Source organism: Borostomias antarcticus (genome assembly GCF_949987555.1).
Source record: "Borostomias antarcticus genome assembly, chromosome: 25".
NCBI lineage: Eukaryota > Metazoa > Chordata > Actinopteri > Stomiiformes > Stomiidae > Borostomias > Borostomias antarcticus.
Genome location: NC_140258.1, coordinates 5,530,728 through 5,550,727, shown reverse-complemented (window position 1 = coordinate 5,550,727; position 20,000 = coordinate 5,530,728). Strand labels below are relative to the sequence as shown.

Below are 20,000 nucleotides of genomic sequence, written 5' to 3'. Positions count from 1 at the left end.
TTGAACAATATTATTATATTACATTAGTCATTTAGCTGATGCTTTTATCCAAAGCGACTTACAATAATGGCATTTAACATTGGAAAAGCCAATGCACTACTTGCCAGAACTCACAAGTGCATCTCTTTTCTAAAACTGATGTGATTAAGAGTATAATCTAGTGCTGAAAGCAAAGTTCAAGAATAGCAAACTCAAAATACAATAGGTGCTTAAGAGGGAGGAACATGGTAGTACTTCTTGAAGAGGTGAGATTATTATTAGTGTTATATTTTTCTTCCTTTTTTAAGTTATTATCCCAGACTGAGTTCAGGTATCCAACTACAGGTATGTATTCAACTATGTTGTTGAATTCAAGTACATTCCAAGCACCCTTCCAATTCTCTGCTTATGAGCAAAGGTGAGTCTTTCTCAGCGAGAGAATTCTGGAAGGACTAATTGTCCATCTTCTATTTCTCTGGGCTGCCTAACCCTTACCCTAACCCTGACCCTAACCCTGACCCTAACCCTGTCTTGACATGCTACACATGAAGGCACAAAGACACTACATCAACACCCTTGCAAGTTAACATTAAACACTCTGCAAAATACTTACATGGCGGAGTGGATGCCGGCGTAAGGTGTTCTCTTTTAAGGTCAGTTACAATCGTTTCTCCTCATGGGAAGCCATGGGATTGATAAAAACCAAACAAAACCTGTTCTCTGAATGCTTGTCCTCCATGGCCTCAATGAAGGCTCCATTCCTTTATAGCACCCAGCCCAATTCCCAGCGAGCTCGGCCATTGTGGCCCTTTCAGCCGCCGTTCTCCATTGACTGGCTCATTGTCCGGCCGGAGCTTTTGTGAGCGCTATCACCGGAGCACAATCTTTCACCTGAACAGTAGGGGAGTCTGGGCATGGCCTTGTATAGTTGCCACAGTCACCCATCTACATGCATGCGTCAAAGAGGAACTACAGGGAGGAAAAGACGTTTGGAACGGCACCAGCTACAGTAACGGTTGCGTGGTACCAGTGACGGGTGGCGCACGGTGGTATGTTCATACCGGACTGAGGTATTCGATATACTACCAGCTACCTCTCGGGTTTGCTATCGAGAATGGGTTTTTTGAAATATAACAATACACCAGCAGATGTTTGAAGCTTGGCCCTGGGCTACGTGTGGCTAGTTAAGATCGATATTGCTTTCAATATTTCTTTCCTTTGACAGATAACCACTATTGAGGAAGGTCTTGATAAGAGTGGTAACATATGGATGTGGGGAGCCTAGCTCTCCTTTGATTGCGTGACCCTGTGACCTCTGGCTGTGTGCGAGGGAGCAGTGGCCACATGGCTGGGGGGGGTGGGCAGTTGTAGGGGCTCGGTCGAGCTCTGCTTATGGGGCGTTATTGACTCAAGATTTATAAATATTTAATGGACACATTAAGATCATGGTGCAGGGTGGCCATTAGAATTCTCCAATAAAGAGGCTCTCACTGTGATTGAGTGGAGACACAGGGCTGGAGGATGAGGCTGTGGACCTGGTACAGCTTGACCTGGTCCAGCACTGGTCCACATCCAGATACTGTACATTTCTACCTCTTGGTTAAACTGGGCATGCTGACAGCATTTCGGATGCTCTCTGTATGTTGAGGTTTCATCTATTGTACTCTAGGTACTCAAGGATGAATAGAATGAAACCTCTGATGTTGATAAATTAAAAAGTTGGATTACCGAGTTAGAGTACCGCAGACCTGACAGTAGACCTGAGTCAAATAAGATTTACCATGGTTAAAAAGGTTTAGGCTAGACATGACAAATGCTATGTAAGCTGCAGACTGGCCTTGCTTTCCGTAGATTTAGTTATTGAGTTAAAACAGAACAGCAGTAAGCAAGCACGATAGATCCATTCCTGTGTCTGTGTATCAGAAGCAGATAGTGCTTTGTCAGGAGGCAGGTGTGTGACCATTGTTATCAGACACATTGGATTATTGAGGGAATGTTTTGAAGTGCAAGGCGATTGCAAAAAGTCGAAAATTTAATCGCTCTTTGGCGTATCTGCCCCCACCCCCATCACACACACACACACACACACACACACACACTCACACTATCAGCAATGCCTGCACTATCTTTTGCGCCATGAGATCTATCCAAGCTGGTGACAAAATTAGCTGTGATATGCTGATTGGTACTCAACTTGCATCCTCTTAATTGAGCATTAAAGGGAGAGGTGGTCATGGACAATGTTGCTGTTGATGAGAAATTGACATTTTCTGACCCTGTCTCCAGGACCACACTGGAAGCCAGATAAGATGTTTAGTTGTTTTAAAGGAGGGGCGCTATTCCTCCCTGTCACTCTTCTATCACTCTGTTTGAGCCACTTGATGGGTATAGATTTCACAGGGGTTCCTTTTCAGCTCTCATACTATAAGAGGTTCAAAAAGATAGTAACCCTTATAGACAAAGGATAACCTTGCTCTTTCAATGTATTGATCCTTTATTAACTAGGTGGCTTAATGCAATGAAATGAGGGATTTGAATGGGCCCCATTTGGGGTGCTTTGAATAAAAAGCTTGCACCATTTATGTAAGGGCTACTATGCATTCCATCTTAAAGCACCGCTGAGGTGAGAGATGCTGGAATCAATATCAGAACAGCTCAAAGTCAAAATGTTTAGCTTCAAGACAATGTGGAACATAACACTAATATCTTTTTAACTGTTTTAAGGAGATTAAACATGTATTTTGTAACATTGCAGGTTGCAAGGAAACTGTACATTTGTTATCTAGTCAGACAGAGAACTGTTGTTATCTAGTCAGACAGAGAACTGAAGAAGGCCACGGTTAAGGAACTATCATTTTTTACTGAAAACTTTAATAAAACATCACTTATTCATTTCTGTTTCCATTCCAAATGTTGACATTTTGAATTTTCTTCCCTGTAAACACAGTTAAGCTATGTGGCAGAGTCATAAGTGGTGAGTAAAAATGACTTCTATACATTCTACAAAACAGAAAGAAAATACAACCACAAATGAGCTTCTTCCCCGGGTTGTTCCTCATGCACATTAGTCTCTATTGGGTCTTAACAACTATCATATGGGTCACAAACTATTTATTTGACAATACAACCAACAAAGTTTTCTCCAAAATGGTCTGTATAGATAATTTAAAATCAATATAAAAATAAACAATGAAGTTTGACTTCCCCTTTAAAAAAAAAATGGACAGAGAGTCTTGACAGAGTAACAAAAACATGAAGATACATGTGAAATATATGGACATTGCATTTCATCAAATACAAAAGAAACAAATGAAGGCAACAGTTCTTGGCTGAATTCTCTGTGCTGCATCACTATATTAAGGGCATGACGATTAATACATACATACTGAAAAGCAATATACAAAATTTCAGAGATAAATACAATATTTATAGTTGATATGTTACAAAATTTCCCTCAATGAACGCAAGTGTGTATTTGAACAGAAATATGACAATGAGCTATACCCTAATTAACATGGTCAATGGAATTTCATTTTGCTTTAAATGTTTTTGTTGGTCTAAAAGAACATGAAAAAGACAGATGTATAAATATTTAGCACAAGTTTGGCAATATCACAATAGTCTACAATTTTATAACCACATATAAAACACAGAAGGGAATTGGAGCTAGAGGGAAGAGGGTGACCCTCGTCAACAAGAAACAGACTTCACAGTAGCCTAGGAATGCATTAATATACAGTGCTAGCAAAAAGATAGCAAAAACATGGCAAAACACACTTGCTTAAAAGGAAGCTCTAGACATGGAAGTACATAGTTTTCATCAACAGAGCTAAGCGTTCTATATACGCCAGTGTGCTTGTTGAATCCAAGAGAATTGTTTTACTTCTGAAGATGATTTCTAGCTACAATAAATTACAAATTTAATTTAAAATGCAGGAATGAATCAGGATGCAATCTTACCCAACTGCAGCCCCATTAACTTGTATGTGGTGTATTTTATGATTGATTTTCTACATTATATATTTCATATATTTTCCAGTTGAAATTCAAACTTTCTTGGCCCCGGTGTATTTTCTCACACATAAAAATACAAAAAAGTCACATTATAAAGACACACAACTGTTGTGAATCTATTAAAAGAGAGTTAAAACAAAACAATTTCTGAGGCAAACAACTTCATAGGCAAATGTACTGTACATCAGTGTTTACATTAAAACCAACTGTTCAGTCCACAGAGTTCCTTCCAGCCAAGGCTGAAGCTCAACCCAACAGGTATACAAAATAAACACTTCATCCTCCTTTGTCCTCTTCAAGGTTGATAAAATGGAAAAAAGATCAACAAAAAACAAAATTGTTCACAAAAATGGTGTTCTTCATGAAATCCTTTACAGGTCCAAATCTTAATTTGTGGAAATAGTCTTTTAAAAGAAATGTTGTTTGTTCACCGCACCCCCCCCCCCCATCTTCATTACAACATCATCATGAGCTGTTGACTACAGACTACACCAGCATCTTCTCTGTGTGCTAAAGGGGCTTCCTGTAGTGGGGGGGGGGTTGGGGGTGGGGGTGGGGGGGGGGTGGGGGGGGGTGAGAGGGGGACTGTTGGCTGGGAAGGTGAAAGTGCATCATTTACATCGGAGGAACAACCAGGCCGGACATTGCTGTAAGAAAAGGAGAGAAATGACATTTTAGACATCTGGCACAGAATATATATGTATGTAACTTTTCATATGACAGACCATATAAACATGTTGAAATCATGCGTGTAATTGTGTTTGCCTGTGTTTCTGTTTGCGTTTGTGCGTGTGCATGCATTTGCGTGTGTGTGTGTGTGTGTGTGTGTGTGTGTACAGTAGGAGTGTTTGCAGTGTGCGCCAGTGTATAAGTGCACGCCTCCCTAACAGGGGAGTTTGAAAACCTCCCTCTTGCTCTGACATTTCAGCCCCCAGCACGCCAGTATTGCTATGTGTGATATTTCTCCTGGCTTTGGGGTAATAGCAAACAGTGGCCCAGACTCCCTGGAGACAAGGCCACGCCGGCACTGGAGCAGCAACATGGTCACTTCCCACAATGCCGTGCTACCCTCCGCCCTCCTCAGTGAAGGACTAGACCCTCCTAAGACTCCTCTAAGACTCCTCTCAGACTCAATACTGAGCCCCCCCCCCCCCATAAACACATTATTCCTCTGGTTCTACACTTGCCCAGAGTCATTATCTTGCACAGCTTTAAATGAGATCAAAGGTAGTTTCCTCTATTTCTCCAGGACCATCTGGTGCCATCATTAGGCGCTGTACCTGATACACACTTTATGTACACAGTATTTTCACACGTTTTAACTATTAGACGGCTAGTGAAGTGCCGGTATGAAAATATTATTGCACTACTCTCTGTATAGTAGTGTCATGCTTGAAATGCTTTTAAGTTTGCCAGCACAGATGATGGCAAGGCATTGCTCATTAATTTCTGCACAACATGTATTAATAAGTATGAACGTGTAGCAAGATGAACTTTAATTTCCCACTTCATTAAGCCCAATGTTATTAATCTGGGTGCACACACTACGGCTAAGCTTGTTTTCAAAGCAATCACGTTGGTCATGACACACACAACCTAATAAACATAATTACTAAAACAATTCTGGGAAGGTGTTTTGCTAAGACCTCTTGAGTAGATCATTTGCAACCGCACGTGTGTGTGTGTCTGTGTGTGAGTGTGCACGTGTGTGTGTGTGTGCGTACGTGTGCACGTGTGTGTGTATGTGTGTGCACACTCATATCATCTCATTAGTGTGTGAATAATTTGAGTGTGAACTGAAGACAGTGCAGTTGTGTACAGTGGACAGGTGGATGTGGATTGTCAGAATGCATATTGGTAATGATTAGTCCCTCACCGAACCGGACTGAGGCCTGAGCGGCGGTGTCTGACCAGTAGTCCGAAGTGAAGGGATGGGGGGGTGAGGGGGGCTCACCTTGCAGTCCGTTGCCATTGGCGCTGGTGCAGGAGGGGGGTGGGGAGGCCTGGGGTCGGACAACGGGGGCAAAGGCGCTCTTTTGTTTAACTGCAGAGGCGATAGAGAGAGAGAGAGAGAGAGAGAGAGAGAGAGAGGGGGGAGGGGAGAAGGCATACCGTGAGCAGTGATACAGCCTTAGAGGGCAGTCGAGGTAAGGCTGTATAGTACCACTAACAGCCAAGGGCTCGTTTAGCATATCAGATAGCCACCTTTGATATCAACACAACCCTGCACTAAAAAAGACAAGCACAGAAGGCCCGTTTAAATTAAAACGTATCGATCCGCAGCCTCCGTTAGCTCAAACTAGCCGCCGTAAAACAAGGTAAAACAACAACATTCAGAAGAGTAATGCTGGAACCAGGTCATAAACGGCACCGTAACGGCAAGGGGCACTCTGGGAGCTCCGGAGCGCCGGGCCGACGGCGGGGTCGCTAGGCAGCCACTCACTTCCGTACGGGGAGTTGGCCGACGATCCGTTGAGGAAGCCCGGAGAGCCGGGCACTCCCAGGTTCATGCCGGCGTTGCCGTAGCCGTTCATGCTGTTGCTGACAGTGTTGTAGCTGGACTGCTGAGGAGTGCTACTGGAGATGTAGCCGCGGGGGGATACGCTGCTGGTGTTCCGGCTGTAGCCAACTGGAAAGATAGGGGGTGGAGGGAGGGAGGGAGGGAGGGAGGGAGAGGGTGGGAGGGAGGGAGAGAGAGAGAGGAAGGTTAGAGGTGGAGGGAATTCGTCCGTTCGTCCAATTGTTTCACCGGCATGCATTCCACCGCTGTGATGATGGTTCAGCTATGGTCACTCATGGCAGATTGAATTTCAATGAGATCACACCATGTTAATACTAAGAAAAATGAATAGTGTACACATTGTTAAAGCTACAGTGTGAACACTGTACATATTGTTAAAGCACACAGGCTCCTCTACCTGCTTTATCTGAATGAGGGGGTAAAGTAGATGCAGTGGTTGTGGTCCACCAACCTTGGTCGTTCCCCTGAGACTCGGACACATTGACGGCTAGCTGGCTGCCAAAGGAGTTAACTCCCATCATGCCATGGGAGGCAGTGTTGGCGAGGGAGGGGATCTGGTTGTGGTTGCGCGGTACGCTGTACAGGGCCTCCGCAATGTCAGCCGCCCGCTTCAGGATGATCTCCTGGGAAGCACAGGAAGTCGGCTTAGGTACATCTTTCAACTGTCACACAGAGGAGGCGGCTTCTTTGTCTGATCCATGTTTGATGCATGGCTCTTGTCAGTTTACACATGCAGATACATAATCAATGGAAAACCGTAGGCGCTAATATTCAATTCAGAGAATAATGGAATAATTAAGTGTTGATTTTTTTTTCCACTTTCATGCACATCTTTGACGTGAGTAACATTAGAAGTACGGTAAGTCGACATACCTGGTTATTATGTGGCATCCCATAGAGGGCTTCGACCAGGTCAGCTGCCCTTTTCAGCAAAACCTCCTGATGGGGAGAGAACAGGAGTTGAGTTGTCTTTGAGTCTTCGTTGGACACCTATCACAATCATATACAGTATCGCCACGCTATCATAGGCACCCCGCTGTCATAATCATATACTGTATCATAGATGAATGATCCAGGTAAATAATGATGACCCTGAATTGAGAGGCAGCAGTGCTGTGCTTGGCCACTGACTCCAAAACCTCAGGGAGCAATAAATAATGTTCCATAGCTTAATTAAACCGGCGCGGCCCTTTAAAACAACACCTCAGTGTTGTGTTTGCTCTGGAGTTCGGTGCCGAGTCCCCTTTCTTCAGAACAATAAAGTGAATTAGCTCGGGTTAATCTAGTTCTGTCGTAATGACATTAAGGAATTTTTCAATTAACCTCTTTGACTGGCTGTTGTAAAGGACTTCACAAATGACTTCCCATCCATTGAGAGCTGGGTGCTTGTGCCTTGGGGACATGGATGCACGGATGAGGTCTTATCCATGTCTGCATGCTTGCCCCTGTTTGACAATGAGGATTAGCTATGTTGCTTTGGCTCCTGACAACTGTAAATGAGTTGGCCCTGGATCCTGGGCTCCCTGCTCTGCTTCCGCCTCATGGCCTGTTTCGGTCTTTTTATCTGCTCTTTGAATTGGGCACTTACAATTAAATCCCTCTCAAGACAACTGGAATTGCTTTTGTTTTGAACGATGCCGCGAGCGAAACGTTAAATGAAAACCATCCTGCCACATTTAGGTCTGTCTGATCTGACAAAGGGACATCCTAGATACGGCTGCTGGCGCCTTTTTGTTGTCACCTGCTGTATAGCGGCGAAGGTGTCGACTCGCCCGTCAGAACCCCGGTTGAAAGCGATGCAAATCTGTCACTAGAAACGACTCAGATGGCGCGGGTTTTCTTCCCACATTCGCCCTGTTTTCTTTCGCGTGCCTCAGTAATTTGTCTGAAGTGTTCCATCACTTGGCAATAGCAATCTGGGATTAAGACGGCAGCTGCCGTAAGTGAATGTAAACACAGCCTTCGCGCCTTCAAACAGAGGCCTCCAAGACTTGGCCTGCGCTTGCAAGGCGCAGCGTATGGAGTGTGTATGGAGTGTGGACGGGCCCCCTTTCATCCAGAGGACCATATCTCCCACAGCCCTTGATTTATCAAGATGAATCACCATGGAAGCCACTTCCAGCGTGTGCCATGCTCTCTTATAGAAACATATCGGTTAATCCAGCCCAAGTTACTGGATGGGTGGCTCTTAGAATGGGCATTTACCTCTGAAATTGGTGTGTATGCTCAACGTTGCATGCATCTAGTTTGCATACAAATAAAGAATTATGGTTGTCGTGAGGCAGGTACACCAAACGGGAGGACCAGCTGTCTTCATGTGTTCTCATCAAGCAGAACAGATTTCTCTTCTCACTCACTGAGTGAGATAAAGTGGTTTTCTTTATTTTTGTCTGCAGTTAATAATTACCAATAATCTATTCTATCATATTTCAAGATCTTCTACATGGCTCTCAATTTTAAACAACAATTAAAGCAATTAAAACTGTCACGTTCGCAAGCCATGTTTCATTCTCAGTAAACGGCCTCGCCCCCCTTGTCCATATGGTACTTTGCGACAGCAACATAAGGACAGCTGGAAAAAAGAAAACGATATTGCCTCTCATCCTTAATCTGTCGTTTACCGCGTGGTGTCTTAACTAACCAAGCTGACTCGCAAGGCTATGCTTAAGTGGCAGCCCGGTCACATCCAGGGATGATGAGAAGTGCTGTATCCAATCAACAGAGGAGTTTGTTTTCTTCCGATGAGGCGCTTTCACGCGTATCAGCTCAGGCTGTGAATACGATTAGCAGGGAATAGTGTTCTGGGGGCATTTCCATGTAAATATTTTGCTACTGCTCCAGCATAAGTGTAATTGGCTTTCTTGTCATGGAGACCTATCACAGCACACCATGTTAAATGGAAACAATTAAAGTTCTAAAATGATCTCTCTTGTCCTGTGACAAAGGCATGACAGATATATCTGCATTTCCTGTTTTACACAGGGGTCTCATGCTCGACAACTGTTCAGATGTGATTGTTCAGGTGACAGATCATCTGAGATCATGAATCCATTTAAATCTGAGTCGCTACATGACAAATGATGTGGTATTACATGTTTTGCATGAAGGTTCTGTGGACTAAAAACCATCAAATTGTGATTTTTCAAGCACAAGATTAGCTGGGACTGTGTACTTATATTATCCCAGTTAATAAAAGGGGGCCCAGGTTATGTAGCTTGCAGTGCTAATGCCATTATGAAACTGTAAGGCAATTACTCTGTTAGTTCTAGCCTGAGGTAATGAATCCATTCAGAAGCATAGGGCCATTAGATGAAGGTACTTCAAAGAGCACAGGCAGAGCGATTCATTTAAATACATGGGTAATTGCTTGACATGAACACATTTGTAATATTTTCTCCTTGTGGATTACACAAAGAATTGGAAAAGAATGGGTTTGGGCTCGTTTGGAAAAAAATAAAAGAATCCAAAGCAATCAGCTTAATAATAAAACAATATTGAGTTTCCGCTTTTAATTTCGTAATGAATCTAATTTGTTACAGAAGAGAGAAATTGAGTGTGGTATAATGTGATATCTAGTCTATTTGTCCGTTACTGCCGGAGGGCACAAAATGGTATTATAAATTGTCTTTTTTATATTATGAATCGAAAATTGTTTTATAACAAGATCTTAAAAAGGAGGGTGAATTCAGAAGTCTCTGTTCACTTAACGCGATGCCCGCAAACCAATCTCCTTTCTCATCACTTGACTGCTCACACTTATTACTTCCATATTCACCCCGGACTTTGCTTTGAATTTTTATATCTGTGCCCCTCCCACTGGGTCCGCCTGTCATCTGCCATGTTGTCTCCAAATTACGAGGTAAACTTCAATCAGAGACAGCTTCCCCCCATTTTTCTCTGTGTAGCAACAATATTAGCGTGCATCCCCTGCAATCTATGAGCGCTCCCATATTGGCTTTCTGTCTCCTTACAATTACGATGTGTCTTACTGGTCCTAGGGAAAAGGCTGGTGGAAATCAATAGTGCAGTAATATTATCAACTGGAGGGTGAAGTCACTGAGGAGGAAGGGTGGGAGGGGGCTGGTGTCGATTTGCCTCTCTGCTAATGCACACTACGCGTCCACAGGCTTCATCTCCCCTTTATAGAGTCCCCCCACCTCACCTGCGTCCTGTAATGTGTGTTCTCCGTACGCCGCTCCCGTTCTCATTCCAAACCCAACATGCCAGCCCGGCCCCAGGCACTTTTATTGGGAATGAGCTTTTGACCCCGAAAGCCGACCCTGAGATGGCAAGCTTAACAATGACGAATCACTCGGTGGGATCATTTACATGCCCCCTGAACCCCATATTTGGGTCCATTAGAAACCAAATCAAATATTTATGTTGTTTATTGGAAGTGCAGGGTTTCATCTCTGTGTGTGATCGGCAAGCACCCAGGCTGAGGGACCCAGCTATATCAGGACCCTAGCACAGTGAGATTCACCCAGCTATATCAGGACCTACTAGCACAGTGAGATTCACCCAGCTATATCAGGACCTAGCACAGTGAGATTCACCCAGCTTTATCAGGACCTAGCACAGTGAGATTCACCCAGCTATATCAGGACCTAGCACAGTGAGATTCACCCAGCTATATCAGGACCCTAGCACAGTGAGATTCACCCAGCTATATCAGGACCTAGCACAGTGAGATTCACCCAGCTATATCAGACCTAGCACAGTGAGATTCACCCAGCTATATCAGGACCTACTGGCACAGTGAGATTCACCCAGCTATATCAGGACCTAGCACAGTGAGATTCACCCAGCTATATCAGGACCTACTGGCACAGTGAGATTCAGGGTCAAACATGTCTCTGCTAGCCAAAGGCAGGTTCATTCCTTTCATAACTTTAATGACCTCCATTATAAAAGGTGTTTAACATTAGTGATAGCTATGCTGTAGGTTTTGTTACAAATCTGTTGACTAAATTGAACATGAGTTCAGCTGTAGTGCCACGGACACAGACCAGAGAGGTATTGGATATCTTCCCATTAAGCTAGGTTGACTTGGTCTTCCACATTTACAATTGAAATTAGAGTAACATTTCACGTTCAGGTGCTGTTTCCTCTCCATGGGGATCGGTTCTAATTGAAACACTTCATATCGCTGGTGTTCCGAGACTGTGACGCTGCATAGCTTCACATTGGCTTGCTTATATCATACCACATAGTCTGTTTCTTTATTAAATTGTCCGTCGGATGTTAATGATATTGCTGTGTTGCATGCTGGGTTTTAATAGATAAGGTCTTAAAAGGTTTTACGGTATTATTAAAACTCTGAGGCGGTCACCACTTTACCACATGCCATGGGAGTTTGAGCAAAGTCATCAGTCATAATATTACACTTGAGGGATCTGAGATGCTGGTCACCGTATGGGAATTAGCCATTAAAGAAGCAGAGTAATAGATCCTTATCGGAGAAAATGGCAAGAGAGAGGAAGTAACGGTTTGGTTTTCATTCTGAAACTCATCAGCATGGTAGGCCACTAATATGAATGTGGAAAATCAAAAGGACTTTCAACTCCTTAACTGTAGTTCAAAAGAAAAGCAATGGGAGCCGATGCATAATAAGGCTGTGCTATTCATCTATTAGCCACACTAAGACTAGGGGGTTTACGGCACAGAGTTCTGTAAACAAAAGATTAAACCAAATCGAGCTGCAGAAAATGAAAGGAAAACATGAGTTAAGGTAATGAGGGTGCAGACGAGGAGCCCAGATTACAATCTCCTCTGACTGCTGGAGAGGAAAGGAGCTGATTGAGCTATTTTACCACACAGAGAGTTTACGCCTCTGTCCCCCTCACAAATACCAATACCAACATGGCGGATGGGGGTGGGGGGGGCATTGGTTTGGTTAAAGGTTTATTTACTCTTTCTCTGCTGGTGGTGGTGTTGCTTGGTGTACTTGTGTATTGAGGTGTTGCTTTCATGGGTAAGTTATTTAATCAAGTTTTTTATTTTTAACAAAAATGTGAACTTGCGAACCTTGTTGGTATCAAACCTCAACTCAAAAAGTTCAGATGTCTACCATTAGACCAAGAGGACATTATTTTTGATCATCATAAGAGTCTGGCTCCAAACCAAACGACACTGCTACTGGATGAGACCCAACACTGACCTTTGGTAACCTCTCTGGGTCACCGGGGTGTCTGGGAATGACCTTCTGCAGCCTCTGGAACCCGTAGTCAATAGTCGGCTCATTCAAGGCTGGAAGACAGAAAGAGAAAGACAAGTAAGTATCATGACGTCTAAGGATTATCGTGAACTGAAAGAAATGATCAAGAACTAAATGAGAGAGTTTGCCAAAGTTATTGTAGACCTCTCCATGGTGAGATGGTCTTTATGCACAAACTGCTCGGCAGTATAGGACCCAGCAGCCCGGGAGCTCCTGACACCTGCGTGGCCAAGTGCTCTCCTATTTACAACCATGATGACCCACGTCAGACTCAAAAAGACTGCTCCCAGATGCCCCACTGACAACACACACACACACACACACTCTCCTCTCTGCGTGATTGAGAATATTGACTGCAAACTACATAGTGGGGGTCTTTTAATCTAACAGTGCTTTAATAATCTGTGAAAGGCTGTCCGCCCATTGATCTACAGTGCGCGGCTGTCAGTCCAGCTCCTGCGTCTCCAGCGGCGGGCGCGCCGGCCGGGTGAAATACAGCAGCAGCACCCATCCAGACATTCATCTCCAGCTGCTCTCAAATAGTAATCGGGAGCATGAGGCATATTGGCCGATGAATCAGAGGCACAAAGTAAATGAATCATAACCCTGGACTTTGGTAAGGCCGGGACATTTTATGTCTGACAGTCCTAATGGATAATTGAAGGCTTCCTTACAGCTCTCCCTGATTCTAAACAATCATGTGTACCCCCGTAGGCGGGGGGGGGGGGGGGGGGGGGGTGAGGGGAAGGAACAACTTAATAGAGAACATCACTTCTCAATGTAGATATCATTTTCAGGAGAGTAACTCCTCGGCGCGCGGCGCCTCATAAATCAATGGCTTTCTGTGGAGACTAATAAGGGGCTGCTCTGCTTCTATTCATTGTTCAACCGGTAATTTGGGCCATCAGTCATTACTCAGCATGTAATTTCAGCGTTAACACGGCACAGCTCGCCGGGCCCGCTGAACACCGGCGTTAACACGGCACAGCTCGCCGGGCCCGCTGAACACCGGCATTAACACGGCACAGCTCGCCGGGCCCGCTGAACACCGGCGTTAACACGGCACAGCTCGCCGGGCCCGCTGAACACCGGCGTTAACACGGCACAGCTCGCCGGGCCAGCTGAACACCGGCATTAACACGGCACAGCTCGCCGGGCCGGCTGAACACCGGTATTAACACGGCACAACTCGCCGGGCCAGCTGAACACCGGCGAACGCGAGTGAGGACGCCACACACCACACGGAGCGTACCACTGACACCAGCACCAGGGAGCCTGAAAGACACTCCTCTCTATCTCTAACTCGCAATCACTCTCTCTTTCTCTCTCCCTCTTTTCCTCTGACACACACACACACACACACATACACACGCAAAGTCTCAAACACAAAAGGCACTTGTGCAAAAATCCAAGTACAGTAATTGCTTGCTTGACCATGATCAAGTGGAGCAATTAGGTGTTGAGGCCTGGACAATGCAAGGTACTGATCGATAACAAGACGCTACCTGCCAGTGGTCACATGGGGTGAAGCTCCCAGGCAACGCGCACACACACACACACACACACACACACAAACCTCATACCACAACGTACAACATCGGAAATCAGATTTGACATATCATCATGCATCCCGAAACCACAAAGGTCCGCTTCGGAATGTGAGGGAACGCCATTTTCCTCCTTAATAAAGGATTGATCGGCGGTATTGATCAGACATGACAAGGCTCTCTCTAGGACTCTGCCCTGTTTCTTTGTTATTTTCTTACCCCTTTTATCTATGCACACTGGCAGTCGTGTGTGTGTGTGCGTGTTTAAGTGTATGTATTTGTTATGAGCGTGTGTGTAGGTGTCAGTGTATCTGTGTGTGCGTGTGTGTGTGTTGTAGACTTGCCAGACCTCGCTGCTCAGTGTGATGTAGATTGTGTATGTGTAAAAAGCACTCCATAATCAGGCCATCCATCATCAGAGGGTGTCAGTGGGCTCTCTCAGGGTGATACATCACGCTCTCCTGTCCTCTGTCTCAGCTGGGGCCTACGCACCCCGCCAGGCATGCTGGGAACACGGCACAGTACACATACAGCACAGACCTAGACCTGGCCTACAAAGACGTCAGGTTGCGGACACGTGCATCTTTCGATTCACTGGAAACTCCAGAAGTTGGAAATTGGGCCTTCTGTATTTGACAAACACATTTTTGTAAGGCATTTCACATTACGAGGTACTGATGTTTGGGAGTGTGTGTGTGTGTGTGTGTGTGTGTGTGTGGGGTGGGGGGGGGGGGGGGGGGGTAAAGTGAGAGTGCCAAGGATGGTGAACAAGAGAACTCTCCTTCTCTCCGAAAGGGTTTAGAAGCCATTTCCTGGTCATGTGACTGGAGGCCCACACTGAACGGCGAGTGGCGCTGTATCGATGCGCTGCTCTCTCATCTATCACGGAGATGATCTTTGTAACCACCCAGAGTAATGAAATTGGTGACACACACACCGCCATCTGCTATTGATTTCATGCAAATGCTTTTGACAGCTGATGGAAACTTGCATTAGCGCTAAGCAGTGCTGTCAGTTGATGAGCTGACAGTTCTCTAGTCGTACCATGTACATGCAGACAGACACCGACGACGTCAATAATACTATAAGGCTGATAAAGATATATGTTAAGCACTTGTATTCACTCTGCACAGAAATCTATTTAATTTTAGTATTGCAGTACAGAGTCAGAGAGTGCTGAATATTTTTGCAAAGGCAGGTACTTTTATAAAAACAATTCTTTATCTGTATTTTCTATCAGCGTATCTCCTAACCCAGCTGTCCACCTACCCCTGACCCTATAACCATATTAAATATCTGCCCCTCCCCTCCGCCCTCCTTTAAACATCTCCCTCAAACTCCTCAGGATGCCTCAGAAGTCTGTGATGCCCTTCAACTCCACACATGCCGAAATTAGTTTGGCCCTCTTCATCCCTCCAACACAATACTGTGAGGAGAGAGGAGGAGGAGGAGCCCCCCCCCCCCAGGCTCTCAGCCGTGGTGAGGAAACATGAAACCCTTCGCACACATCCCATAAATCCTGCTCCGGGTGGGGAGTCTGTCCGAGGGGGGGTCGGTGGTAGTTGAGGGAGGAGGGAGCAGTGGAGGAGGATGGGGGGGGGGGGGGGGGGGTTGCTGGCACGTTCCAGTCACGCCCGCTTCCCGGCCCGCGGCCAATCAATACCACTTTCCTGTTTTAGAGGCGGGTAATTATGAGGTGGAGAGATTGTCTGACCTCCGACCCCTGCTGCATTACTCGCCTGATATTAAGATAAATTGCCTGATTTTGGGTAAACATATGCTGCAATTCAAACTGTCAGCACTGGTTTGCTCAGGGATAATTTGTATTGATCTGCTGGCTTCTTCCCCATTTTGCTTACTGACCTCACGGATAATTAGAGAGAAAGAGACACAGGGAAGGAGGCAGGGTTTGCATTTGAATACATCACCGCAGATGAAGAGAGAAAGAGAGAGAGGGAGGGGGGGGAATGATACAGACTAATAGCATTTTCACTTCTCACGTCTTCCGCTCTACCAGAAGTTTAGCTTCAGATGTGAAGTGTTTGGTTCAATTATACCATGTAAATCTTCATTCTGCTCATTCCTGTTACTCATAGACATGTAATTGTCCATAAATTAGAGTACATGAGCTACTTAAGAAATTATTTTAATTTAGCAAACGCAATGAGACAATGAGACGTTAAAGTGACTGCAAGCATGTTGGAATTTAAGTTGTTGACAGCTTCAGTGTTTTTGAGGAAAATGAACAAGTGAAATGATTCCTTCACAAAGAAGAGGATGGGTCCTGGAGTTTCCTCCTTCTGGGTGGAGGTTGCACGAAAAGTTTTATGAATATTTCAGTAGTTTCCTCACTCCAGTGAGTGAACGGTCATGTTTCACAATATGAAGAAGTGGAATGCATGACTTGTTGTGTGCAGCTGTGAGCATATCATTTCTCGTTTCAAGCAATGCACACACACACACACACACACACACACACACAATAGTCTATGGCAAGGCTTCAGTGGAATTCCTCAGCCTTGGATGTGCACTTCCCGATCTTATTTAGATCTAATGCCTTAATCTTCTCTGTCGTCCGCTCTTGCTCTTCACACATCCACCCCGGGAACCCCCGCCTCCACCACTTTGCTTCAAATGCAGAGTGTACGGCCGAACATGGCGCCCGAGCATGGTCTGCTGCTCTCTCTCCATGTTCTCTAGAAATAGGACATGAGTAACCGCTCTAGAGGAACAGTGTAACATGGCCAACGTTGGCAGATAGAAATGCTTACATGGCAATACCCCAGCATGTGGCCCTCCTCTCTGTGTATAGGATTGAGCTCACATATTGACTTTTACAGTATCGGGCATAAACAGAGGGATATATAGGAGTGGAGCACTAAATTTAAAGGAAATTGTTCCTTGTTAAGTCTATGGGCTTGAATGGAAGCATGCAGAGAGCGCTAGCATTCCTGTCAGCCATTACAGCTTATTACGATAACTCTATCTTTCCAGGAGATAAAAACCTAGCCTTGTTGGCATTTGCCAGCTATTACTTTCGCTAATTATACTTAACTGCTTGAGCTTATCTCCACTCCTCCTACACTATTGAGCAGTTTTTTTTCTTTCCTTTTTTTCTTTCCTTAACCCAAATTAGCGGAGGTTGGGGTTGGTTGGAGGGAGGACAGATAAACAGAACAGGGAGAAGTTCATTCAAGTGTTATTGCATTTTTTGCTCGTCAAAATGTCCAACTGAAGCCTCACAGACTTCTCAAATCATATGAAAAGCTGAAAGATGAGAACATTAAAGATCCCCAAGAGTGGGACCACAGGATGTGACCTCATCACATGTACTTGATGTGATTTTAAACCGGTTCAATCCCAGATTAAAAGAAAAAGCCAATAGCAATCAGGGGTTATCGAAGGGAAATAGATTCCTATAGGGCCTGCAGAGATAATATGAGGACACTGTGAGATATTCAGAAAGGCAGTTCGGAACAATAGATTTCCAGAGAGGAGATATGGAGAAACGCATGCACGGAGAGGCCATCGTCAAACCAAACCAAGCCAACTCTGATTTCACAGCAAGCCCACGCAAACCAAAACACTACTGAACACTGACCATTACTCTCGCCAAGCAACTCCCCAGCAAGTTATTCATCGAGTGATTCCATCTCCAGGAGTCTCGAGATGAACGGGAAATTACAATTTCAAAGATCTGCAGTTAAGATAAATCAATGGAGAAAGATCAATGTTCATTGAAATTTCATGAAGTTTGAGCTGATACAGATGAGAAAAAAATAAATAAATAAAAAAACTGGACAGTTCCAGTTCCAGCAGATATTGCACCTGCAACAGATAAAATGTAATTAACAAGGTTAAATGGCAGTGAGGTATAGGATTGCACATCCATACTTTCAAAACTCCCTTCATCTCTGTCTCGGAGACGGGTTCACGACACCCGTCTCTTCTCAGGCGACATCTAAAGTCAGTCTCTCAGAGGACGACGAGGGCCGTTCACACACTACCAACCAACAGAAATCAAATGGGTTCCCTTCACAGCTGATTGCGGGCGCAAATTAATATTGTAAAATGAAGATCAATACATGGACGGGGCACCAATCGATGACAGCTAAATTACGACCGCCTTTCCCCCCCTCATTCAAGATGAGTTGTGTTTTCCTCCCAAAGTCAATACCGTGCAGCCTCTCTCATTCATTTCTCAATAAACTTGCCGATGAATTTCAATCCAAGGTGGAGGAGTGATGGGGGTGGGGGCGGCGTTCTTTTAAAGCCCGTCGGGTGTGGAACATAACATACTGAAAATGGGCCAAGAAGGTGGGCGGGGGGTGGGGAGGGGGTGTGTGTAGAGGATCCTCGTCTATCAATAGCCATCCATCCCGCCCCCCCCCCCCCCCCCTGCTACCTGCCTTCGCGCACCTTCTCCGCTGTGCGTGACTGCTGCAGTGACTTAGTGAGGACCGTCCGCGTGGAGCACCATTAGAAAACGGACGTCTAACAACACGCCGGAGCAAAAAGTGAGACCAATTAAAATCAAATCAATGAATACCGTCCTTATAGAAACACCTCTGTCCGGGCGCCATTAGTTTCCCCTTAAAACCACCTACCCGTGCTACTGTACATCGCGCACGGGGCCGTACTGTAACCTAATGGGTAAAAGACGTGCTCAACTGCAGCCACTTGTTTCAATCAATTTCCCGGTGCTGGATTTCACAGGTCATAGGAGATAACAGGCGGCGCAGTAATGGCGCCCAGCGCTGCTCAAAGCCTACCTGACAGGCCGGCTGACACTGGGGGAGGCTGAGCGTGTGTCACGTCAGAACCCTAATTGGACGCAGGGACCTTCCTCCCTGAAACCTTGTCGCCATCCGCACGCGCTCGCAAAAGGCCCTCTCTAAGTGAAGCAGTCTTAACTGGCGACAACTGTCGCAGCCACTGCCGAGAGGAGCGATCCGTGGCACTAAATACCAGGGCTGTACCGAGGCAGACAGAGGGACAAGAATTAGAGCCGTGAGCAGCATGGCCCATGCCTCTCTCTCGACAGCGGGGAAGCGTCGAGCTGAACGGCGGCGGCCGTGACATTTGTAAATGAATATCTCAACCGCGGCAGTTGGTGCGACACTCCCACAGTTCCACGTGGCGCTCATGAAGACGCCACGCGCGGCGCGTCCCGTCTGGCGTTAGATCACACACACGGCGTGGCCTCGTAGCCCGTACAGCTGCCTGCGTCGTGAGCCTTCGAATCCTCTAGCGCCGTACGAGACTTCTGTTTACATACCTCCGTGAACGCCTTTGATTACAGCGTATCTCACTGGTAGGCCCCACCCCGTTGCTGACCAGCGGCCCCCTGCCCTACCCTGTGGCAGAGCAAATGAGGAGGAAACTCTGTATCTGATCAGCCACAAATCCGGGACTTCAAAGCACTGGAGGGGAGACACACAGACTGAGCAGCACAAGAGCTGATCTGATGTGATAGAGGAGGCTAGATGTTTGTTTACCCACTTTATTATTTTTTTGAAGGGGGGGGTGGGGGCGGGGGGGGGCGGGGGGGCGCCACCAACATCTTTCTCAGCGTGAGGCGGGGTTTAATTTAAGAGTTGAAGAAGTGGTATCACTATTTATATCACAAGTCAGCCTGTGCGTGGACACACTATCAAATATTCACAAAACATTACATCCACCAAATCAAATTTTCACAATCTGTACTAAAAAATAAATCAAA

General features: G+C 45.5%; 2 protein-coding genes across 8 annotated transcripts in view; one reads left to right on the top strand and one right to left on the bottom strand.

Annotated features, from left to right (window-relative positions):
* Positions 1-4,493, top strand: part of LOC311325883 (methylated-DNA--protein-cysteine methyltransferase-like) — a 31,830-nt gene extending 27,337 nt beyond the window's left edge. Inside the window, exons 5-6 of the mRNA XM_084458691.1 lie at positions 2,927-2,953; positions 4,208-4,493. Coding sequence (XP_084314817.1) covers positions 2,927-2,950 — 24 coding nt within the window. The 3' untranslated portion in view covers positions 2,951-2,953; positions 4,208-4,493. The remainder of the gene's footprint in view (positions 1-2,926; positions 2,954-4,207) is intronic.
* A 115-nt stretch (positions 4,494-4,608) lies between these two features.
* LOC311325742 (transcription factor COE3) overlaps positions 4,609-20,000 on the bottom strand; it is a gene marked incomplete at both ends in the record, with an annotated part of 73,257 nt that continues 57,865 nt past the window's right edge. For 3 of the 7 annotated variants that reach the window (XM_084458489.1, XM_084458490.1, XM_084458492.1), the window contains 6 exons: positions 4,609-4,640; positions 5,870-6,037; positions 6,437-6,622; positions 6,966-7,137; positions 7,388-7,453; positions 12,675-12,763. In XM_084458489.1, the coding sequence (XP_084314615.1) occupies positions 4,609-4,640; positions 5,870-6,037; positions 6,437-6,622; positions 6,966-7,137; positions 7,388-7,453; positions 12,675-12,763 (713 nt within the window). Of the gene's footprint in view, positions 4,641-5,869; positions 6,038-6,436; positions 6,623-6,961; positions 7,138-7,387; positions 7,454-12,674; positions 12,764-20,000 lie in introns of all 7 variants that reach the window. The other 4 variants (XM_084458493.1, XM_084458494.1, XM_084458495.1 and 1 more) reach the window with 2 other exon arrangements.